General features: G+C 42.3%; 1 protein-coding gene across 1 annotated transcript in view; it reads left to right on the top strand.

The window, feature by feature from the left end:
• The window catches only part of ARHGEF38 (Rho guanine nucleotide exchange factor 38), a 178682-nt gene that overhangs the window by 135462 nt on the left and 16910 nt on the right, over positions 1-26310 (top strand). The window contains exons 10-13 of the mRNA XM_077476667.1: positions 4576-4896; positions 11363-11503; positions 20244-20442; positions 22426-22688. Coding sequence (XP_077332793.1) covers positions 4576-4896; positions 11363-11503; positions 20244-20442; positions 22426-22688 — 924 coding nt within the window. The remainder of the gene's footprint in view (positions 1-4575; positions 4897-11362; positions 11504-20243; positions 20443-22425; positions 22689-26310) is intronic.

Consider the following 26310-nt stretch of genomic DNA (forward strand, 5'->3'; position numbering starts at 1 on the left):
GAGTCTTGTAGAGCGGGAGAACTATCGTTTTATCTCTGTAGTTGATCCCCTTTTTAATGCATGCCAATATTCTGTTTGCTTTGTTAGCAGCAGCTTGGCATTGCATACCATTGGTGAGCTTATCATCTACTAGGGCCCCCAGGTCCTTTCCCATCCTAGATTCCCCCAGAGGTTCTCCCCCCAGTGTATATATTGCATTCATATTTTTGCAACCCAAATGCATTATTTTATTTTTCTACATTAAACCTCATTTTCCATCTAGTTGCCCACCCCATTAATTTGTTCAGATCTTTTTGCAAGGTTTGCACATCCTGTGGAGAGGTTATTGCCCTGCTTAGCTTAGCATCATCCGCAAATACAGAGATTTAACTATTTACCCTATCCTCCAGGTTGTTTATGAACAAAATAAATAGGATTGGTCCTAGCACAGAACCCTGGGGGACCCCACTACCCACCTCTGACCATTCTGAGTACTCCCCATTTAAAACCACCCTCTGAACTCGTCCTTGTAGCCAGTTTTTGATCCATGTACTCACCCTATGGTCTAAGCCAACAGACCTTACTTTGTACAGTAAACGTTTATGGGGAACTTTGTCAAATGCTTTTGCAAAATCCAGATACACCACGTCTACGGGCCTTCTTTTATCTAGATGGCAGCTCACCTCCTCATAGAAGGTTAGTAGATTTTTTGGCAAGAACGATTCTTCGTGAATCCATGCTGATTACTGCTAATGATACCATTCTTGTTACTAAAATCTTGTATATAGTCCCTTATCATCCCCTCCAATAGCTTGCATACTATTGATGTTAGGCTAACTGGTCTGTAGTTCCCAGGGATGTATTTTGAGTCCTTTTTAAATATTGGTGCTACATTGGCTTTTCTCCAATCAACTGGTATCATTCCAGTCAATAGACTGTCAGTAAAAATTAGGAACAATGGGCTGGCAATTACTTGACTGAGTTCTCCAAGTACACTTGGGTGCAAGCCATCTGGTCCCGGTGATTTATTATTGTTAATTTTCCCAAGTCTAATTTTAATTCTGTCCTCTGTTAACCATGGAAGTGCTTCCTGTGATGTGTCATAAGGATAAACACTGCCGTTTTGGTTACTGAAGCCCCCCGAGTCCCTTGTGAAGACTGAGGAGAAGAATAAATTCAATACCTTCGCCATCTCCCCATCCTTTGTAACCAGATGTCCTTCCTTATTCTTTATGGGACCAATATGGTCTGTCCTCCTTTTTTTTACCGTTTACATACTTAAAGAATTTCTTGGGATTTTTTTTGCTCTCCTTCGCTATGTGTCTTTCGTACTTTACATGGATGAGCACCAGCCTCCTTAACATGGGATATTGTTTTTAACATTGTGAGTGTCATTCCACTTTTTTTTTTTACATTGAAACTGAAATACTTCTACACTTAGATGGCGCTACTCTTTTCGTTCTTTGTGTTTTTTGTGCCTCTAAGTGTAGCAATATTATTAAATTTAATGAAGGTACGAATTATCCATGACATGTTAGAGGGAAATTCGCTTTGATATACGAGTGCTTTGGATTACAAGCATATTTTTGGAACAAATTCTGATCGCAATCCAAGGTTTTACTGTATTGACACCAGTGGTTCAGTAAGACAAGCTCAGCAAATAGAATTTTCAGTAGACATGTGCAATTTTTTTCGTTAATAATCAGTTTTTGGACAAAATTCTGCATATTCGTTCCTTCGTAAGCATCCAAATGAACGAAACACTATCTTGACAAATGCCCACAACAACGAATTGTCAGAAAGAACAAAAATTTGAAAGAACGAAAACCGGAAAGAACAAAAATTCTAAAATACAAAAATCGGAAAGAACAGAAAACGATTCAACCTATGTGTTTAATGTATCAATTACATTTGAATAATTTAGTTTTTCTTATTTTATGTTATAATTAAATTATTAACTATTGTTGAAGTTTTTATTATTATTATTATTATTATTAATAATTATTATTATAAACTATTAAATTATAGGTAAACTAGCTGAAGTCAGTAATTTTTCTACTCTGGTCTCTGCATCATAGCAGCTAATTTGGGATAGATTCAATTTATATTTTTATTGAAATTTCCTTTCAAATTTAGCTAAAGTAATTGTTAGTGAACATAACAAATACAAATGCATCTGAAGTTACGAATCATCTGAAGTAATGAATGCCGCATCTAAACGAATGGAACTGAGCGAATGCATACGAAATTACGAATGGTCCCAATTAACAAATGTCGATCATAACGAAAACGAATGAAATGAAAATGAAACCAAACAAATTTGTCGGTAGTGCACATGTCTAACTTTCAGATAGAGAAGTCAGCAATGGCAGCCTGTAAATATCCCATGTGATAGGTTTCTTTAAAAAAAAACAAGAGCTACGAAGAATTCAGTGGTGATGAAAAGCTGCAGTATTAATGCATACATTTGCCATATGCTGTACTTTTTATGAGCAGAGTTTTGATCTTAAAGTTTTGATCTCTTGTTGTTTTTTTTAGTTAAAAAGAAATTCTCCCTGTAAAGAAAGTTATTCTTCCAGCTGAATGCGACATCAAACTCCACTTCATAGAAGAGCTACGTTTTCTAAAAGGTCTTATACATTTGACACATCTGGGAGTGTTAGATGCCGGCATCCCCCACTGCACTCTGTGGTTCCATCTGCTAGCCCCTACAGGACACAGTATTGATGTAGGGGGTGGCAGAAGGAACCACAGTGTGCAGAGGGGGACTGGGCATTCGATACTACAGTGTACCAGATGCTAAAGATGTTCCTGCTAGCCTAGATCTAAAATACAGAGTAGTTTGGTGGTGTGGACAACTACACATGTATGTATTAATTATTTGCTTTGCAGGAAGAACTTCTTTTGAGCTTTTAAAATAGTTCCAGAGTTTTTCTAAACAAGATTCACTGTTGGCCATGAAAATAGCATGATCCTTGTACTCTATTTGCATTAAAAAGAATAATGTGTGATAGTATAATATTAAAATAATATGAATAATAATGTGATAAATATAGAAAAAGAACATTTCAGATCTACCCCTCAAATTTACAGCGACTGCACTTCCAAGTGAACATTCAGTGCAATTTCAAGTGCACTTTGCACCTGTAGTTTGCACTTGTAGTGCATAGTGGATTTGCCTTTTGTAAATAACCCCCAATATCTCAACTGAATGTTATGAAAAATTACCTTTATGTTTCAGTTTGCAGCCACTGTAAATTTCTGCAATATGGCCCCATGTAGGTATTCTGTACACAGTTGGTGTACAGAATGCCCCCAGAAATGTTTTTCCTTTTTGTGAGATTGGCTCACTGGCTTTCTCAGACATTTGCACTAAAATACAAGTCAAAATTTAGGAATCCCCGGTAACAAGGATTTTAGTTTTGTTGAGAAACTTCCTAGGGGTGGGGTTTTTGAGCTTTTCTCAACCTTTTCACACCAAAGGAACCCTTGAAATAATTTTCATGTCCCAGGGAACCCTTATTAGGATTAGTCCAATATTTTGTTAGTCAGTGGTTAGAATGACACCATTCAGCTAAAAAGAGCATTGGTGTCATGCTACTAGCTCTGCCAAGTGGTGAAAGACCTTGAAATATGTAAGTAGCATTAGATGGGAGGATAATCTGCCACTCTTCAAGGATTCCCTAGCTACCTCTTCAGGAACCATATTTCCATGGAACCCTGGTTAAGAATGGCTGGGTTAATTACTTCTAAAGAGATGCAGACACTGCAACTTTCCTCATTAGGACACTGAAAATGAACCAGGTCATTATAATGAAGCAGATCCTTCCATTTACAATCCGTCTGCAATGGACATAGTGGGATTGATTTACTGAAACTGGAGAGTGCAAAAATCTGGTGCAGTTGTGCATGGTAGCCAATTAGCTTCTAACTTCAGTTTGTTCAATGAAGCTATAACAAAAAAAACTGGAAGCTGATTGGTTTCTATGCAGAGCTGCACCGCATTTTGTACTCTCCTGCTTTGGTTAGTCAACCCCAGTGAAACAAACAACATTTTCTTTAGAACAGAATATACGCTCTTTCACATGGGTGATCAGCAGGCAGTAAAAACAGGCACTCTGGCTGCCCAGCACCTGTCAAACTCACCCATTGAGTTCAACAGGACCGCACCTCAACCACGAGCCAAATGCTTGTCTCGCAGTCTCTCGGTGCAGTCCTACAATGCAATATTGCTGTTAGGCAATTTAAAAAAATTAAAAAAGACAAAAAAACAGTCATCAAGAGATGGCAGTAGCATCTCCTGAACACTTGTCAGCCACCGCTATACCACATTCTGAAACACAATCCACAACGGATCGCTTTTCAGAGGGCGATAAGCTAACTGCCTTTCTGGAAAAAAAAACCTAGAGTAGGAATCTGCTACATAGATTTGAAAGCATTTGGGGGTTTAGGCAAGCATTTTGCTTAGATTTATCTGTGGTCAATGCTTTGTATTGAATCTCTTTACAAAAACTGTCCGATTTAGGGTATTAACAGTCCCATCAATATTCAGATTGTACATTCCTGCTTTAAAATTAACCTTTATTTGCTTCTCAGGTCTGCAAACTGGATCACCTAGTCTGTACCCCACTGAGCACTCTGCAGTCCATGTTTTCCACACCCCAAAAGCTCATCCAAAAACGCTATGATAAACTTCTGGACTATCACAGTTGCCTTCAGAAGCCGACAGACTCTCAGTTGGACCTGGCAAGGAAAGACTATGAGGCACTTAATGCACAGCTACTGGAGGAGCTGCAAGTATTTAACAAGGCTGCACGCAGCATTCTATTCAACTGCTTCTACTTCTTCATAGCCTTGATGAAAGAACTCGTGTTTGCTGCCAAAGAGTCTTGCTCACATGCTGCTGAAACATTCACGGTAAGTTTTTAAAAAAAAGTAGGCACTTATCAAATAAGGTAGTGCAAACAGCAACAATTTAGTGTAACTTAAAGCAACCCATTATATTTCCCTTCTCGTCATTTTAGAAAGTCAGACTTAGATAGTCAAACTCAACACTTGCATACATGCTTTGGCAAGGCGCTGGTTTTTACACAGAGAACCTGGTGACAATTCTTAGGCGAGCCACAGATGAATCACTTTTCTTTCCTGCTACCCGTGGTAGAAGGATTCCCCCATCGACATACATAGTTACATAGTAGGTAAGGTTGGATAAAGACGACAGTCCATCCAGCTCAACCTGTGTAGGTGTGTGTGTGTAGAAAGTCATGTCCCATATCCCTGTATATTGTGTTCTCTAAGATGCACTTCCAAGAGTCTTTTAAAATTATCCATACTCATGGGCGTCCGCAGGTAGGGGCAAGGGGGGTCAAGTGCCCCCCCCTGGAATCAGGGATCAGATCTTAAATTCAGCATAGTTCCATCGTTATCATGGTGCGGGCAGCCCACACCCATGTGCAACCCCCCCAGAGGGTGACACCATCAAAGCGCTGTCAAGCCCCCCTATCCATGTAGTGTGACTGTGGGCTCTTTTCCCTGCTCAGTCCAGCAGAGAATTTGGCGGTGCTGTGACAAGAGAATGGCGAGCTGCGGGCTATCAGGTTTTCCCTGGTCACACCCCCCTTTCTCCTGTCAGGAAGAAGAGATGATGGCTCTCACCAGGCTCCTCGCCCAGCTTTCTGCCTGCTCTGTTGCTTCCCTATTGGCCATAAGGGAAGGCCAATCAAAGGAGACTAGGAGAGGAGAACATCATGGGACATGTAGTCCCAAAGATTGGTGGCCCTGTTTTCTACAGGGAGGAGGCTACAGCTCAATCGAGGAAAAGATTGAGAGACTGCAGCCTGGAAAAAAGCTGAGGGAGAGAGTGCGACAGGCAAAAATACGAGGAGTGTGCAGGGCAGAAGCGAGAGAGAGAGCCACGCTGCCCAGCGCCACCAGAGAAAGTCATGCTGTCCAGCGCCACCAGAGAGAGCCACGCTGCCCAACACCGCCAGAGAGAGAGAGAGAGAGAGACTGAGCCACTGCCAGGGTAAAGACATGCTACATTACTGACCAGAGTCGCTCGCGGGGGAACCCAGAGTGAGCAATCATCCAGCCAGAGGGATCACTGCTGTAGTTTCGCTGGGTCTATTAAGAGGGCTTGTTGGCCATTATCTATTACTCATCCTAGGGATTGTACTATGTCTGCAGTCTCTGACCATGATAATGTGATAATGACATTGTCGAAAAGGGGCGGTGCATGGGTGATCCTAAAATTATGCCCCCCCCTGGAAAAAGTTCTGCGGACGCCCATGCTTCAAGGTGACCTCTACCTGACTTGTGCCCATAGACTTTAATGGAAGTCACCTCCAAGTTGGATCCTCATCTATATTGATGTGATTTGGATCCAACGTTACAGGAAGATTACCCAGGCATTCCCGAAAGTCGCTTCTAAAGTTGTATCAAAGTAGTACTCACGGTGACAACATATCGCAAAGTCGCATGTAAGTTGCAATACTTTCAGGTCGCAGTCCCTTGGTTGCAGGAAGGAAAATGGCGTCATCTATGGCCAACTTTAGACATTGTGTACATGATCATTGCTGTGAAATGCTAGCTTATGCTTTTGAATGCAGCTGTGCTAGAATGCATTTGTTTGAACACAAATCACAGCAATAGGTTGTGTTTTGCTTGCTTTGTCATGAACGCAAATGTGTCTCAATACGAAATGCTGCTGGCCTGCGTTCCAAATGCACGTCAAACACAAGGAGACAACACCCATTTACACAAGCCCATAGGCTAGGTTCACAGCACAGTGATTGTACTTGACTTGATTGTACTTCTGACCCCAGAAAACTATCTGATTTAAAACAACTGGGTTTTACGAAAAGCTGGGGGAGTGTTTCCTTGTTTCATACTGAACGCAGTCTGGAAAACCACACAGTTCTCTGATTATCATTTACAGAAACTTCAGACAGCTTTCATTCCTTCATGAGGGGGTGGGGGCGGGTTTCACTGCAAACTCTAACATAGGGGCTCCCTCTAGTGGATACAGACCTATATATGAAATATTATCAAGAAAAAGCAAAAAAATATGGACGCTGTGTTGGAATTCAAAACCTCAAATTGTAAAAAAAAAAAAAAAACACAGATAGACAGATGTTATGTATTAGCTTGTTTTTGATAACACTGTACACCTTATATTTAAGATTTTATTTTGTGATTGCATCCATTGAACAGTTCAGGTTTGTTTTTCCATTATTCCACTATGCTTTATATGTAATAAACATAAAAGACTTCATTCATGCTGGCATTGGTGGTTTTTACATTAAAACCAATAGGATAAATACAGTACCTGGAGAGATAATAGAGCTCATATGGTAAGCCAGCATGCCTTTCTCCTCTCCATCTCATGCACCTTTCTGTATGTTCACATCTGTTTGGCTCTAGTCCCGGATTAACTCCCTGTCTCCCAGTGAACCTGGACATTGAGTGATAATTAGCACAACAATGCCTTCTGCGGCTTTGTATTAGCAAGGGAGTTAAACAATAGGATGCAAGAAGTATCAGCAGTCACATGGGTCTTAGTATACTGATAAGCCACAAAAAGAAGCAGCTTATCTGTGTTGCCTCAAGCTTATCAGCTTCCGGTTTATATCCTGCTCAATCCCCATAGAGCTGAGCTGAATTCCAAACAGCTTGGTATCCACACAGCCACAGCCAATCACCTTGCCCATATATCTTCTGCCTGTGTAGCATGAATCCTTTTACTTTACCTGACATTTATTCATAGCAGATCATCATCCCAGGAACAAAAAAATCAGTTTCACCAGACAGGCTAGAGGCTCTTCAAAAAATATTTCTTCGGAATGTTTGTGCAACATATAACATGCCATTTGAATTACAGTCAAAAATCTGTATTAGTAATAAGGTAAAATAGAGTCTAGAATATTTTTCCTAAAGCAAAGGCGCAAAGCAGTACAAGAAAGAGGGCACAGACCATTAAAGGTCATGGATGGCAAGGGTTTTTGTTGAGATTATAAGGTTAAAGGGCTGCAAAGATTAAACATCCCTCGGCTTCTCCTTTCTCTGAGCAGTTGCTAAACACCAGTCTTATAGTGGCCACCCACGCTTCGATTTTATTATCCAATCAAATAGCCATAACTTCAATTCTGTTTGATTTAGACTTAAAGTGATTGTAAACGATCACCTTGTAAAACAACCTATTCAATTTAACTCCTTTGCATCCCCACTATAGCCGAATGACAGCTACAGCACAGACCTACTTTGCCGGGACGCCGTCATATGACGTCTGCCTATTTGCATGCTCCCCACACACCCCCTGTGGGTGGCACGCAGCACGCTCTGTGATCACTGAGTCAATAAGACTCAGCTGATCACAGATCGAAGTAAGGGGCCGATCCGGGCCCCTTACCACATGATCAGCTGTCAGCCAATGACAGCTGATCACACGATGTAAACAGAAGATCGGTAATCTTTATTTGAGAAGGAAAAAAAATCTGATCACCTGCTTCTATGAAAGGGACATGGGTCCTGAAGAGGCAAAGGCACAGCCACATCATCTGTGTCCACCAGTGCCGCCTGCCAGTGCCCATCAGTCTATATTAGTGCCACCAATCAGTGCCACCAGTGCATATCAGTGCCACCAATCAGTGCCACCTATCAATGCCCACCAGTGTTGTCAATCAGTGCCCATCAGTGCCTCATCATCAGTTCCACCTAGCAGTGCTGCCTATCACTGTCACCTACCAGTGGCCATCACTGCCACCCATCAGTACCCATTGCTGCCACCCATCAGTGCTACTGTCAGGTCACCTTGAGACGAGGTGACAGATGCACACCGTAGGGATCAGGAGTGCACAGCAAGGTTGTGGACCCTACGGCTGACTGCTGCGGATGGGAGACAGGTCCCACTGGGGTTAGAGCGTAAGATTCCCTGGGGCGCGGAGTCTAAGAGCCAGCAGGTGTTCACCAGAGCCTCGAGTGGTGAGGATGGACTTGGCTGCAACTGGCTCCAGGTCGCGACCCCCAGGGTCCCCCAGCTCACACCCACAGTAGGCAACAGGAGGATAGGGATGGTGAGGGACAAAACCAAGGTTGGGACCACAAGCAGACAGGAATAGTCAGGGACACGCCAAAAGGTCAGGATCACAGGCAAACAGGGATAGTCAAAGACACGTCAAAGTCGGTAACGGAACAACAGAAGAGCACACGGCAGGTAACAGGAAGCTAAACACACAAAGGAATACACAATGGTTGATCAGCACTGTTGGTTTGCAGTGCACAGGTTAAAGAGGGATTCCACCTACAAAAAAATATTAAAAGCCAGCAGCTATAAATACTACAGCTGCTGACTTTTAATAAATAGACACTCACCTGTCCCGGGTTCCAGCGATGCTGGCAGCCGAGGCCAAACGATCGCTCGGCTCTCGGCTGCTGCCGCCACCATTCTAGGTGAGGGAATCAGGAAGTAAAGCGAATCGGCTTCACTTCCCAGTTCCCTACTGCGCATGCGCGAGTCGCGCAGCGCAATAGGAATTTACCGCGCTGTCTCTGAGACCCGTGTGTGTCCCAGCAGACAGCGCGGCAGGACAGGAAATGGCGTAGACTCCCACGGGAGTCTATGCCCGGAAGTGGGTGTAAATACCTGTCTTTGACAGGTATCTCCACCCCCCTCCCCCCTGAAAGGTGCCAATTGTGACACCGGAGGGGGGGAGGGTTCCGATCAGCGGAAGTTCCACTTTAGGGTGGAACCCCGCTTTAATATAAGGTTCCCTGATGGGGCCTGGGGTGGAGCCATGCTTAGAGGAGAGGTTATAAAAACCACCAGGTGGAAGTGGCTGGCCTCCTAGTCTGAACACATGAGGGGAGGTAAGCAAACAGGAAGATCACTGCATAACCATGACAGCTACCTATCAGTGCCACCCATCAGTGCCCACCAGTGCCGCCTCATCAGTGTCCACCAGTGCCACCTATCACTGTGCACCAGTGCTGTCTTATCAATGCCTATCAGTGCAGCCTATCAGTGCCCATCAGTACAGCCTCATCAGCGTACATCAATAAAGGAGAAAAATTGCCTGTTTGCAAATTTCTTTATTAAAACAGAAAACTGTTTTGTTTGTTTTTTCAAAAATGTCTGTCTTTTTTTGTAGTAGTGATTAAATACCACCAAAAGAAAGTTCTATTTGTGGGGAAAAAAATAAAATTTCATTTGGGTACAGTGTTGTCTGACTGCGCAATTGTCATTGAAAGTGTGAGAGTGCTGAAAGCTAAAAATTGGTTTGGACAGGGCAGGGCTTTAAGTGCCCAGTAAGCAATGGTTGAAATAGAAATGAAATGCAAAACAACTGTGTATAGGTGTAAAAAAAAAGTGATCATATTCCCTCTGTTCTCAGCTGCATAAGAGCTGAGGGAGGAGAAACGATTGGACACTGATCTTCCCAGTGAAAGGCTGTGCGGGGGGGGGGGGTGTCAGGACATGTTTCACCATTGGAGGAGAGTAGGCTGAGTCACTGCTGTTCTCTCCTTGTGCAGGGTGGCTGGTCTTTTCTCCACCCCCCTATTGTAGTTTTCTGCAGGCAGCCTATCAATGCCCTTCAGTGCCATCCATCAGTGCCACCCCTCAGTCCCACCTCTCAGTGCACACCAGTGCCGCCACCTATCAGTGCCCAGTGATGCCTCATCAGTGTCAACCAGTGCCAGCTATCACTGTCCACCACTGCTGCCTTATCAATGCCCATCAGTGCAGCCTATCAGTGCCCATCAGTGCAGCTTCATCAGCTTACATCAATAAAGCAGAAAAATTGCCTATTTGCAAATTTCTTTATTAAAACATAAATCATTGGGTAAGCTGGGCTCCTCTCACAGCTCTTCTCTCTGCATAAGCTGGGGACGACACGTAGGTGATGTCAATGCTACTCTTACAAGGTATTTGATGCATACAAAGTTAATTTATTTTATATATATATATATATATATATATATATATATATATATATATATATATAATTTATACTATATTTATATACTGTATACTATACTATATTATGTGACTGTTGTGGAATATATATATATATATATATATATATATATATATAAATTAGCTTTAAAACAATAATACAAATATATGACTAAATTGTCATTTATTATTGGAAGTTGGTCCATGAACCAGACATTATCCCAAGAGGGAACAGTTAAGAGCAAGCTTAACACATTAATAGCTATATCATTCATTAATTATACAGATTTCGACTGTATACCTCTGAGAAGGACAGTTGTGGGAATTGACAGCTGAAATGGTGCGAGGAATTTGAGTCGGAAAAGAGAGACAGATGGGAAATTGGTATGGAAGTGGTCTTACATCATTTTGATAATTGTTATTTTCTGACAGATCATCTCTTCAAATGTGATGGAAGTTCAGCAACGAATCATGGATGAGCTACAGAACTTAAACTTTATGAAGGAAAACAACAATGGTACCTTTATTGAGAGAAAACTGAGCTTTGAGAGAAAGAAGACGTTATCTCCCCTGGTAAGATATTCTTTAATTTTTGACTAGCAGTTGTAAGCTTCCATGTGAAAACCATTGACCAAAGGATGGAAGCTGGCCGTCCTTGTTAAACTGTCAATCTCTATACATAAGGGCTTTGAATTATAATACAGTGCACTGATTAATTATTTTTGGGAACCCATTGTAGCAAATAAAAAGCATTCTTCTGTGTTTTTTTTTTTTTATCAGAAATATGAAATGTGATTTACAAGTGGTTGTTATGAGCTACTGCATGACATTGCTACACACATAAAGCTCTGCATCTGTCCATATTCAACTACAGCAATAGTGACATCTTCAGGCTATGTGTAGGTACTACACAGCATACTTGCGTCATCACAAACCAACAAAACATGAATAAATCTCTATTTTTTTTTATTTATTTGGTGTTATTGAGTATTAAGGACATCTGTAGTATTAATTTAAACATCAGTCATTTCAAATAAGAAAACATATATCTGTATATCGTGTAGTTTCTTAGTGAACACATTTTTGCATGAGAAATGTTAAGATTAATAGACATTACATATTATTCAGTCTGGCCAACATGTGCCTTGAAAAAAATCCTGAATTATTAAACTGCAGCTGTGATTTTACAGAAGAGTTCACAACTGAGTAGGAAAACTCACAGGGCACAGGGGAATAAGGCATGTATCAACAATAGCAAAACTAAATAATAGTGAAACATAATAATAAAATAAAGATTTTTTGTTAATTGGTGTTACTATGCAAGGCAATATGAAGGCATTTGTTTTGGGTTTTGTATAGTGGGAAGCTTGTGAGGTAAAAAGATTAAAGTGATTAAAATCCCCATAATTCGTGAAGGTTATTTAATAAGTAATACCGTGATAGTGCTATTGATGTTTACAAACAGATGCCACTGTGCGGCCTTTTGAACACATTGAAGGCCGCATCACTGCTTTCTAGGATCTTACCTATTGTAACTCTGTTCATTATATTCAACTATGTTTAGCTTTCGCTGTATGACCAGATTTGTACCCAATGTATTTATTTTAGTCTGAAACTGACAAAACTGGACAGCATATAACATTCTTGATGCCAGGAGATTTTGTGAATAGCAAGAATGGGGTAGAGATAGCACTAATCAGATAGAGAGAGGGTTCCTACTTTTACTATTCAGATTAAATATGACTTAAAGGCAGCATCACTTAAAGGCTAAGTTCACCTTTTAAATAAACTACTAACAAGGGGCCTTGGTAGTTTAAAATACATCTCACTGCACAATTTGTAAAAATGTTGTTCTGCTTGATTCAGAGCAGTTTAAAATAGTTTAAAATAGTTTAAAATAGTTTAAAATACATCTCACTGCACAATTTGTAAAAATGTTGTTCTGCTTGATTCAGAGCATGCGTGTAACTTTGTGTGTCGGAATTGTGTAAACACAATCGGAATTTCCGACAACAAAATCCAGATCTCAAATTCCGTGTGTCAGAAATTCTGATGGAAAATGTCTGATGGAGCCTACACACAGTTGGAATTTCCAACAAAAAGCTCCCATCGAACATTTTCCGTTGGAAAATCCGACCGTGTGTACGCAGCATAAGAAGTAACTTTTACCTTCTATATCAGTGATGGCGAACCTTTGCACCCCAGATGTTTTGGAACTACATTTCCCATGATGCACTGGCACTCTGCAGTGTAGTTGAGCATCATGGGAAATGTAGTTCCAAAACATCTGGGGTGCCAAGGTTCGCCATCACTGTTCTATATGCATTGCAAACACTGGTTCCAGCCCTTATATCTAGGGGTGGGTGAATGGTTGGGGCTGAGCATATAGTTTTGTGTGTGTTACTGCCAGTTTAATACCATATAGATTTGTGTGTGTTACTGCCAGTTTAACGCCATATAGTTCTGTGTGTGTTACTGCCAGTTTAACGTCATATAATATTATATGCGTTACTGCCAGTTTAACACCATATAGTTCTGTGTGCGTTACTGCCAGTTTAACGCCATATAGTTTTGTGTGTTACTGCAAGTTTAATGCTATTTACTTCTGTGTGCGTTACTGCCAGTTAAACGCCATATAGTTCTGTGTGTGTTACTGACAGTTTATCGCCATATAGTTCAGTGCATTACTGCAAGTTTAATGCCCTTTATTTCTGTGTGCATTACTGCAAATTTAATGCCATATAGTTCTGTGCGTCACTGTAAGTTTGGCGCATTATATTGCAGTATATTATAGTGTATCTGTGGAGTGTGTCTGTGTAGTGTGAGTACTCAAATTAAAGTGCACCAAACACCACTTTACATTGATTAAAGTATACGTACAGATTTCCAATTCTTCTTTACATTTGCTTATAAGCACTGCCCCCTCCCTCCCAATAATGTCTGGGAGGACAACAAAGAGAGGCAGACGTTCCCTTGGCACTGTAAGGGGGCCAGCAACAAATGTGTCCACAGGCAAAGATGGACGTGGTGGTCAGTTCTCAAGCAGTCAGTCCTCAAACCTCTGTTTAGTGAGTTTGCCCATGCTATCCAGGCACAACATGCAGAGGAGGTGGTGGACTGGCTTACTAAACCTTCCTCATCCTCCTCATCCTCTGCCACACAAGCAGAGACAGGTGTGCAGTCCCCTGCAGTTGCCAGAGTGGATAAACCAGCCTCCTTGTCCACATCTATTCCTGCCATAGCCTCAACATCAGCCATGGAGGAGTCAGCTGAGTTATTTGACCACAGAGTCAGTCACTTGCTGCTTGATGATGCCCAGCCATTATTGGATTCAGATGTTGGTTCTGAGGTTGAGGATGACAGGAACATGGGTCTAGAGAGAGGGGAAAACACTGTAAGACAAATTGGCATTCAAATTCCCCCAGCTGCAGCGTATTGCCAAGTTGTCTCCAGTGGTAATGATGATGGAGATGATAATGATGATGATGATGTCACTGATGGGACTTGGGTGCCAGATGAGGAAACTGAAGGTGAGGCAGCACAACCCCAAGGAGGCCGACAAAGAAAAAGTAGAGAGCAACTACCCTATTCCATCACATTCTGCAGCTATTATCTTCCGGCCCATTTCCCAAAGCTCAACTGTCAGGGCCTTTTTCAGCACATCTGCAACAGATTGCACTGTTGCCATCTGCAAACTATGTCTCAGGCAGATCAAACATGGCAAAAACACCAGCCATTTGGGTACCACATGCTTAACAACACATTTAACATCCAACCACTCAGCCGGTTGACAAGAGCACCTAAAAGCCACACAAAAGGGGCACAAATCTGTCCCTCCTCCTCCTCCTTACCCACTTCAGTCTACCCCTGCTATACCGAGTCATTACCTCTCAGTAGCCTCCACTGACAGGGATGATGGTATAGCACAGGGTATCCCAGGTCCTAGCATCACTTCTGGCCACCAACACACCACCAGCTGTAGACTGTAGCCGGCAAATTTCTCTACCCCATCTGCTGCAGTGGAAAAAAAATACCATCCCTGCCACCCACATACCCAGCGTCTAATTGCAAGCTTGTCAAAGCTGTTGGCTCTCCAACTTCTGCCTTTTGACCTGGTGGATTCTGCCTCCTTCTGTGAATTCGCACAATGTTCTGTACCACAATGGCAGGTTTCCAGTCATTACTACTTTTCACGTAAGGCTGTTCCATCTCTCTACCATTATGTGGAAGGGAATATTCTGGCATCGTTGGGCAAAGCAGTCAGCCATAAAATCCACCTTACTACTGACACGTGGTCCAGGAAGAATGGGCAGGGACAATATATTTTGTTCACAGCACATTGGGTAACGCTGCTTGCAACTAGAAAGGATGCCGGACAGGACTTGGTTCTGCATCTTGTTGTGCCCCCATGTCTCCATACAGCTGGTGGTGATGATGCCAGACCTGTGAGCTCTACCCCCTCCTCCTCTTCCTCCGCCACCTTCAAGCCCTTCTCTGCAGAATTGTCCTATGAACATCAGGTACCCCTAAGCGTTCAGTCAGGCTAAAAGGTGCCATGCAGTGCTTCAGCTGGTGTGTTTAGGGGACAGGAACCACAACGGAGCAGAGATTCTTGCAGCTCTGCAGGGACAGGCCCAGAGATGGTTCACACCACGCCAGCTGGAGCCAGGAATGGTGATGTGTGATAATGGCTAAAACCACCTGTAGGCCCTTAAACAGGGAAAGTTGACACATGTGCCATGCCTGGAGGAGGAGGAAGTTCCAGATGCTGTCATCCTGAGTGACCCAGAGGAGTCTGCTTCTCAAGCCTCACCAAATTTGATGAGCATGGGCAACCTCATGCTTCAAAGCCTGGGAAAGGACCCAAGAATACGTGGCATAAAGGAAAAGGATGATTACTGGTTGGCAACCCTCCTTGACTACCGTTATAAGGGGAAGGGTCTCAGAACTCATCCCATCGCCACAGAGAGTGCAGAAGATAAAATCTCTTGAGGACACTTTAAAGAGGATTTTATTGAACATTTTTCCTCACTCCAGTAGGTTACAGTGTCATGGAAAACGTAGTTTTGAGTCTTCTGTTGATCAAGAGAGGAGGGTTGGCGTCCTCCTAAGTGAGGCATTTTGGAATTTTTTTAGTCCTCGCCGCCAAGGGCTGTCAGCTTTCACATCCCACCGGCAGCATCTGCATCATATGGTGGACCATTATCTCGGGGGCCAAAACAGAGATGGAGAGCTTTCCATCTGACGATCCACTGACTTGCTGGGTCATGAGACTAGACCACTGGTCGGAACTTGACCAGTGTGCCATTGAGTTATTGGGCTGCCCTGCATCCAGCGTGCTTTCAGAGTGGGCATTCAGTGCTGCAGGAGGTTTCATTACTGATCATAGAAAGCGTCTGTCCACAGACTCTGTGGACCATTTGACTTTTAGAAAAATTAATCAGTCCTGGATTACCAGCTATGAAGCCCCAGATGTCGATGTCACTGATTAAATCTTTTTGGGATGTGGAATCTCTGCAGGCCTTCGAGGCTGCTTAGCTTTGTGGGTGTTCAATCATTTCATCTGGAAGAACGTTTTTGGTATAGGTTTCATGGGCACAATTAACACCCAAAGACCAATTTTTCAGCACCTGTTTGACAGGTGCATATCTGCAATTTTTTGCAGCAAGGCCAATTCTTGCTTTCATCAAGAGTACCTCTATAGGGTTATGGTGGAAAGGTGCCACCGACAGCCAAAGACCAATTTTTCTGCACCTGTTTGACGGGTGTATATCATTGCAATTTTTTACAGCAAGGCCAATTCTTTCTTTCATCAAGAGTATCTCTATAGGGTTACAGTGGGAAGGCGCCACCGACACCCAAAGACCAATTTTTCTGCACCTGTATCACAGGTGCATATCATTGCAATTTTTTACAGCAAGGCCAAATCTTGCTTTCATCAAGAGTACCTTTATAGGGTTATGGTGGGAAGGCGCCACCGACACCCAAAGACCAATTTTTACTCACCCGTTACTTCCAAAGTCAAAGTGACACAAGAATGTATCCCAAAAATCTCTAATCTTGCTCTCAGTGCACTACATTGTGGCCTCATAATACACACTGGCTCCCCAGCTGTTACTGAGCAAAATAAAGGCAGCTTGCAGGAAAATCCTTTTATCGACTTCTGTTGAAGGAACATGCTGGAAATGTTGGTATTCTTGGCAGGGGATGTCCCCCATCCACCTCTTTTGTGTGAATAGAGGAATCTGTTATATATTTTTTTTAACTCACTGTATAAACATAAAAAAAAGTGCATGGCCAGCTTTACAATTATCTGCTTCTTTGCTCTCTAACAGCGTGTTCATTGTGCTCTCTGTCCACTTCCAGTAGCTACTTCTTTTCCTATTGCGCACTTTCATTGTGGATTAGGAACAGGTCCTTATCTATTGTAAGCTTGAGAGATTTAAATAAAAAAAATCAAGAGGTCCATGATACTTGCATATATCATATAGCCAGATACGCCCTCTTCCTCCCTTCTGCAGAAAAAGTTGACCTGGGACCCCCCCACTGCCACCCACTACTTATATTGTGCACAAAGATACTTGCACCGCCCATCAAGATCCTCAAAGTTCCTCAGATCAGCTCTAACTCATGCAACTTCACACCTCAGATCACCCCAGTTTCTGCTCCTTCACACCTCATAGCAGCGCCAATTCCTGCACCTTCACACCTCAGATCAGTCCCAATTTCTGCACCTCTAAATTAGTAGTTGCCAATAGCTGGTTAATTACCAGTCCAAAATGTCAGCTTGCAGCTCAGGGCATCCAACTCAACACCAGGATCAAATCTAGTCTGATGTGAGGAGTGCAGGAAAAAATGGCAGATGATTGGGTCAGCAGTTTGTAGGGGAGTGTACAGAGGCCAGAAGGGCAGAGAATGGGATGTCAGCATGGGAGCGTACAGGGGTCAGCAAAGCAGAGGACAGGGGTCAGTTGGTCAAAGCAGAGGAAGGCCTCTCCTACAGCCCTGGTTCAAGGACCACTGAGGTTGCAAGAGCAGCTACAGGATACAGGGGAAAGCTGCAGATCAGACAGCAAAGCCCTAGTGCAACCGCCCTCCTCATATATGCTATTTGGTGCCAATGTTAATGGGGCGCACTCGATCGTGCAAATCCTTTTGCGCATGCTCTGGTCAGCATGTTCCTGACAAAGGGATAGCAAGGCATAGAACAGGGCTCTGAAGGGCAGAGGGTGGGGTCTGAAGGGTAAAGGATGGGGAAGTAGGGCATGGGACAGGGGTCAGTAGGGCAGAGGATGGGATCAGTAGGGCAGACAATGGGGTTCTAGCAGGGCTTTTAGCCGTGCTGCTCCTCCCCACACTGCATACAGATGAGGTTTGATTCTTTTACAAACAGAGCCTTAATCTGCACAGTGCGTACCTGGCTATTGCAGCTCTGCTGCCTTTCCGATCTGAGAATTTCATATCTCAGAACTGCAACAGCAGGTTGTCTGTACAAGAATCCAATCTCAGCTGTGTGCAGTGTGGGTAGGAGCAATTTTTCTGCATGTTCTGGGTGAGGATGAGTGCAGTCTGAGGATGGGAGGAGCTTACTACTCAGGCACAGCATCCATGGGGGAGAAAGTGCACCACCCCCTAGATCCAGCCCTCCTCAACACCACTTTGTTGTGTGAATTGGACAGGAATGGAGGCAGGTGGGGCATTCCTGTGTAGCCAGCCTTCAACTGCCGGAGGCTCTTGATGTCTGATACGCTTGTAAATGTAGGTGTAAACCCTAGTAACAGGGGGGCCGTTTGGGCCCCCAAGAGCATGGACGGGGTTACCATTTTGACCCCTGATGCTACATCCATGTTCCCAACACCCTACAGTTCTCTTGTCACTAATATACCTATTCTACACTATCTATGCTCTACTATGCAGTTATCTGTCAATCCAATCAGGCTCTGTAATGAACAAGGCTGTTTTCCTAACCAGGCTGCACTCAGACCCGGGTCCTGTGCCGAGTGGCTGTCCTGCTGCATTGTCAACACAGGAGGTCGCCCACTTGGTACGGGCAGTATTTAGAGATTGCTTTGCATTTTTTTTAGAGAATGCAAAGCATTCTCTGGACGAGGTGAAGAGGCGGTAAGTCATTCTACCTCTTCCAGTCAGACGATGCTGTGTTCACAATTACGAAGGGCCCGGTACTGCATGTACTGCAGTGATTTCCAGCTACATGTATGGTATATGCATAGTTACGCTAGTCCAAGCTGAACCAATGTAATTATGTAAAAGTATTCCTTACCTGGGACTCTTCTTTAAAGGTAATTGATTCTCTTATTTACCCAGATCAAATGGGTTTTATGCCAGATAAAAAAAGACTTCTATCAATATCAGAAGGGATTTTGAATATATCCAATGTAAACTTTCCCATATGGGTGAAAGAATATTGTTGTTTTTAGATTATTTTGGGCTTCAACTCTATCACTATAGAGTCTTTGGCAGATTTGGTATAGGTGATGGATTTATTACATGGATCAATCTGTTATATCACTTTCCCATGACCGTAATTTGTACAAATAGATTTCCTCAGCTTTTCCTCTCCAGTGTAGCCTATGTCATACTTCTTGTGGAGTGAAGTTCTTCTTTAGGCTGGGCTCACATTACCACATGGAGCGTCTCACAGCAGGGGTTCGGTGCATCCCTGTTCACCGTTTAAGTCCGATTTCAGTCCAAAATTTTGGGCTGAATTGGGACCTGATATGGACCAGAAGATGCACAGGACTCCTGTGCAATTTGCTCCGCAGCCCCTCTGGAGATGTGTGAACCGGCTTCATAGAGAGCCATTCACAATCTCCCGACATATGAATTGGATGCGAGGAAAGCAGCATCCAATTCACAATAGTGTGAACCCAGCCTTAAAAACACAGGAAGATTTACTAAATCTGGTACAGCTTTGCATAGCAACCAATTAGCTTCTAACTTCAACTTGTTAAATTACGCTTTGACAATAAAACCTGGAGGCTGATTTGTTACTATCCAGAGCTGCACCAGATTCGGTGTGCACCAGTTCTAGTTAATCTCCCCCCACAGACATGCTGTTCGATAGACAGGCAACACATGCCTAATTTTCTGTAATAGCCTTGGAAATACTAATCCAAAATTTGGTAGGTTTTATATGTATTTTGTCCCCTACATGGTACAGTTATGCATAGCAATGAAATAGTTATTTATTGATGGTTTAAATGCCCTAACTTGACAACTAAATTATTCCAATCTGCATTAGCATTTTTGTAAATGCAGCTGTCAATAACTCCTGCCTTTGTTTTCCATTAAGCCTGAACTACCTCGACAGACCGAGAGCCACAGGTGCAAGCTATTGTCTACGTATGGTGCAGATAAACTTTACCAAGCAAAGCGCAAGTGCAATGCTTCCCAGGACCAGGATATAGATCTGTATGAAGGGGAGCTGGCGGCTATTGTTGAGTACAAGGACCCTTTGGGAAGCACCAGCAGGTGGTTTGTGGACACAGGATGTAAGTAATAGAACACTCAATCAAATATTGACTTTCTTTTGTGTGGATATCGCTCTGTTCCACTATCTGAGCACAGTGGCTTACTTCTTACTAAGCAACTAGAGAATGGCTTCCAACTGTAATTACAGAACATTAAACATGCACAAAACATTTATTTTTATGGCAAAAAGAGCAGCCATCTAAGTTTCAGCCTACTGCAAAACAAAGCGGAGTTGGAAACATAAAGGTGCGGAGCCATATTAAACGACCATCAACTAATTCTCCCAGATATTTGCATGTCCATAGTCACTTCTGTAGAAAATGTATCTGCCGGCAATCATTTTTAAGTGGCTCAACTCCTCCTAAAACTTTTAATTTATTTCATTACTTTCCATAAAGGCCAGCTCCACTTTTTTCCTTGATTGTTAAGGCATGCCTCATGCCTTTCCAGCAATACCTGACATGTGTGGTTTGAACACCGTTTTCATATGCGGGCGCTACTCACGTATGCGTTCGCTTCTGCGTGTGAGCTCGGCGGGATGGGGCGCGTTTAAAAAAAAAAATGTATTATTATTATTTATTTTACCTTTTTTATTTTTACACTGTTTAAAAAAAAAAAAAAAATTGTCACTTCTATTCCTATTACAAGGAATGTAAACATCCCTTGTAATAGAAAAAAACAGGTCCTCTTAAATATGAGAGCTGGGGTCAAAAAGTCCTCAGATCTCATCTCATATTTAGACTAAAATGCAATAAAAAAAGAAAAAAAAATTGTAATTTAAAAAAATGATTTAAAGAAATTGGCCCTTTAAAAGCTGTGGGCCGAAGTGACGTTTTGACGTTGCTTCCGCCCAGCAATTGTATGGAGACGGGTGGGGACCATCTTCCCCTCACTCGTCTCCATATCGAGCCATCAAGTGGACGTGATCGCCTCCGCCGCTACTGACAGCTCCGGTAAGCAGGCGGAAGGCACCGGATCGCGGCGGGAGGGGAGCCCTCTCCTGCCACCGTTGAATGATCTCGCTGGGAATCCGCTGCAGGGACCACTTTTATCTTGTAGTGGACCGACCGCTGAAGAAGGGGATACCAGGGTTATAGTAGCTAGCTGCTGCCATAACAACGATATCCTCCTTCAAACAGCTGCCGTAAAACTGCGGCGGGCGGTCCGTAAGTGATTAATATAAAACAGGTTCCTATTAGACATGTGCGCTGTCAATAAAATTTGTTTTGTTCCGTTTTGGATTAGCCGCTAATTTGTATTTCGTAATTCGTGTCCGAAATTCAATTTGGATTCGTAGGAAATACGAATTTTCGTTAGGTTCGTTAACTTTTCATAACAATTACGAACGTTCGTTATGATGAATTTGTCATTATGAGGGGCTCCCACCATCCCTGTGCTGTGCTCATTATGAGGGTCTCCCACCATCCCTGTGCTGTGCAGACGACTTCATCATAACGAAGAATCGTAATTAACGAAAATTCTTATTTTGTCCAATTCTGAATCTCCCATCGACTACCAGTACCAGTCTCTCACTCCCATATTAAAAAAGGTTATTTTCCCAACCCTCACTCGGCAGCAGAAGAAAACCTCTGACTGGTCAACAAAACACCAGTCACCTTTCCGTTGTAACGGAATTTGGATCCGAAATTCGTAAACAAAATTTCGTATTTCATACAAAATTCGGAAGCATAGGAATTCGTATTTTGGATCCTCCTGAATGTACGAATTTACAGAAATTCGTACGAATTTTCGATTCGTAAGAAATTAATCGCAGATGTCTAGTTCCTATTAATGAAAAGATCTGGAAAGAGATTATATTGCTTGCGTTTATAAATTGTTAAAATTGATCAATTAGATTTCACAGCAGTATTTAGCTGTAGGTTTATTTTATCTGAACTTTAAAAAAAAACTATCACATCATTGCTAAGTTATACAATTAACTTAATATCTGTGCGTTTAATGGTTATCTATAACGGTGTTGTACTTACCGTATATATTTGCAGTACTGCAAGGATACGTATATTCCTCCTTTCTGAAGCCATACAACCCAGGAAGGCAGCAGAAGGATTCGTCGGACAGCGCGTTTTGTGATGAAGACTTTGATGACCTCAGCCTTTTTGTCTCGCCTCGGCCTTCCCGTGACAGAAGCAGTCGTGCATCACAGAGCAGCGCTGGGGACAGCAGCCCATCCATGAATGGAGATGAGGACAAACCTGAAATTAATGACGATGATGCAGACTTTGGTCAGAATGGAGAAGAATATCATGTAAATATCTTTTTTTTTCAGTTCAATACTGTTACATGCATGCAAAACATATTGGCAGCAATGTAAAGTCCAAATCAGCCTAGGGCCACGTACACACGGGCGGACTGTATGGCCTACTTAGTCCGTCATACTTTCGAATGAACGGACTTGACCACACACGGATGCAAACAGTCCGTCGAAAGCTTGCGCGATGACGTGTACAGCACGTACGACGGGACTAGAAATAGGAAGTCCAATACACAGCAATGCAACCTTTCGCAGTGTAAATCCTTTCTGAGCATGCGCCATTCTTAGTCCGTCGAACTAGCCTACTGACGAGCGGATTGTCCGCTGAAACCAAAGTGTTTTGACGGACTAAGTAGGCCATACAGTCCGCCCGTGTGTACGCGGCCTTTCTGATAATGTGATCTTTTAAGGAAAGGCATTGGAATCATTAACTTTTGTATGCAGTTTTTTTTTTTTTTTCATTTCTTATCTTGTTGAGCTTGCACAGGCTTTTGTAATATCTCTTGTTCCCAGTGTGAAATAGTATCAGTGACCACAAATGGGCTAGTTCTCTTGACAACAGGTGGTGAGAGATCTGTCTGCATTTAGGCTGGATTCACACCTATGCATTTTTAGTGCTTTTTGTATTTTGCAGATTTGCACTGCAGTCCATTTAACATGGTTTCCTATGGAACGCGTTCTATAGTGCAAATCTGCAAAATGCAAAAAGCACTAAAAATGCATAGGTGTGAATCCAGCCTAAGTTTGACTCATACTTCCTGCCATGTTTTAAGGCCCATACACACGATCAGAGAACCGTACAAAAAATAGCGCTTTCAAAGCGATTGTACGATAATCTGATTGTTAGTACACAGCTTTCCAGAGCCAATTAGGACAGGTTGTGCGAAATTATCCAAAGGGACAAAAATTTAATTTTTTCTCATATGATACCAGATCGTATGGATTTTGTCTGAGAATACAAAGCAAATACAATTCAATACATTATATCACTTCTGAATTTTTATTCTGTAGTACGAGAATTTTTTGTAACTATAGTAACCTCTTTTTGATATGGTGACTAGCGTGGAAAAAAACTGACTATCTTTCGCCTGATAATCTCATTGTGTGTACCAGGCATTACTGTGTGGTAGGTTTGGGCCTGCAGTATTTTTAAAGGGTAGTGCACTGTTTTACTTATTATTATTATTTTTTTTTTACTTTATTGGAATGTCACAGTGACATGTTTCATTATATTTTATGTACCGCAGCAGGGAGAAAAGGAGCTGCAGTGCAGGACAGAAAAATGCAGACATGTTGCAGATTTCTGCACCACACCATGGCTCACATGAAGGCTGCGTTCAAGTATGAACAGAATACGTAGAAAACAATTGTTTTCTGTGTGCCATTGTGGAGACCCAGTTTTCTAGGGTTAAACTCCACTCTATGTTAGCCTATGTGTCCATGCACACATGGACGTTTTTTTAGCTTTAATGAGCAGTGGAGTTTATGGGCTTTTTTCTGAACGCCAGAAATTCCTGTTCAAAGTGGCGTTTTTCACCGCCAAAAAACGACAAACGCCGATAAACGCTCATGAACACGCGTTAATTAGTGTTCGTCGTTCTAGTTTTTCAATGCATTGTGGGAGTTTGGAATGCACTGTGGAATTTTTGGAGTGTGCTCTGTGTATTTTTATTAAAAACGCCCATAAACGCTAACGCTATAAAACGCTCATAAACGCTAGTACAAAATGCTGGTAAAAGCACGTTTTTAAACCAGCAATCTGGCATCCAGAAAAAGATTTTTTGAGCTTCAGTGTGCATGGAGCCTTACAGTGGTACTAAAGGCAAAATCAAAAATGACATACAGTATCTCACTAAAGTGAGTACACCCCTCACATTTTTGTAAATATTTTATTATCTTTTCATTAGACAACACTGAAGAAATTACACTTTGCTACAATGTAAAGTAGTGTGTACAGCTTGTATAACAGTGTAAATTTACCGTCCCCTCAAAAATAAATCAACACACAGCCATTAATGTCTAAACCGCTGGCAATGAAAGCAAGTACACCCCTAAGTGAAAATGTACAAATTGGGCCCAATTAGCCATTTTCCCTCCCCGGTGTCATGTGACTCGTTAGTGTTACAAGGTCTCAGGTGTAAATGAAAATTAAGGCAGCCACAGCTTCTAAGGACTGGTAAGCTGCAATAAAAAAAAATTGTTTTGGGGTTCAGCATCCACAGTGCATAAACTCCACTTTGCTTTGCCTTTGAGCACATGTGGATAATATTAGGGGAGAATGAGCAGATGTCAGGGCACTAGATTCCACAGGGGCTTAATGGGATGTTAGGAAAATGTTTGCACTTCAGAGATGTTTATGGTAAGTCAATACAGTAAGTTTCTTTCGGAGAGAGACCAGCAATGGCAACTTTTGCAATTCTCACATTAACCACTTGCCTACTGGGCACTTTTACCCCCTTCCTGCTCATGCTATTTTTCAGCTTTCAGAGCTGTCGTACTTTGAATAACAATTGCGTGGTCATGCAACACTGTACCCATATGAAATTTTTATAATTTTTTTTCACACAAATAGAGCTTTATTTTGGTGATATTTAACCACTTCAGCCCCAGAAGATTAGGCTGCTCAATGACCAGAGGACTTTTTACAATTTGGCACTGCGCTGCTTTAACTAGTAATTGCACGGCCATGCAATGTTGTACCCAAACAAAATTTGCGTCCTTTTTTCCCCACAAATAGAGCTTTGTTTTGATGGTAGTTGATTGCCTCTGCAATTTTAATTTTTTGCGTTATAAATGGAAAAAGACCAAAAAGTTTGAAGAAAAACAATGATGTTTTCTACTTTTATTTATAAAAAAAATGCAATAAACTAAATTTTAGTCATACATTTAGGCCAAAATGTATTCAGCCACATGTCTCTGATAATAAAAAAAAATGTCAATAAGAGTATATTAACTGCTTTGTGCAAAAGTTATAGCGTCTACAAACTAGGGTACATTTTCTGGAATTTATGCAGCTTTTAGTTTATGACTGCCTATCTCATTTTTTGAAAGGCGCTAAAATGGCAGGGTAGTACAACCCCACACACACACACACGACCCCATTTTGGAAAGTAGACACCCCAAGGAAATTGCTGAGAGGCATTTGGAGCCCATTGAATATTGTACTTATTTAAAAGTGATTGAAAAATTACATAGCATTATAATTTTTGATCCCCCATATGCCCCTTTGCCTGATCTCACTGTCAAAATCGATGGCACAACCATAAGCCCATCCCCTCACGCCAGGGTTCTAGGTGTAGTCCTGGACTCTGAACTCTCCTTCAAGCAACACATCCAATCACTGTCCAAATCCTGCCGCCTCAACCTCCGCAACATCTCCAAAATATGCCCCTTTCTAACCAATGACACAACAAAGCTCTTAATTCACTCACTGGTCATCTCTCGCCTCGACTACTGCAACTCCCTTCTCATTGGCTTGCCTCTACATAGTCTATCACCTCTTCAATCCATCATGAATGCCGCTGCCAGACTCATCCACCTTACCAATCGCTCAGTGTCTGCTACTCCTCTCTGTCAATCCCTCCACTGGCTTCCGCTCAGCCAAAGAATTAAATTC

Source organism: Lithobates pipiens, unplaced genomic scaffold (genome assembly GCF_037356315.1).
Source record: "Lithobates pipiens isolate NorthernLeopardFrog02 unplaced genomic scaffold, aLitPip1_a1.2 Scaffold_13, whole genome shotgun sequence".
Taxonomy (NCBI): domain Eukaryota; kingdom Metazoa; phylum Chordata; class Amphibia; order Anura; family Ranidae; genus Lithobates; species Lithobates pipiens.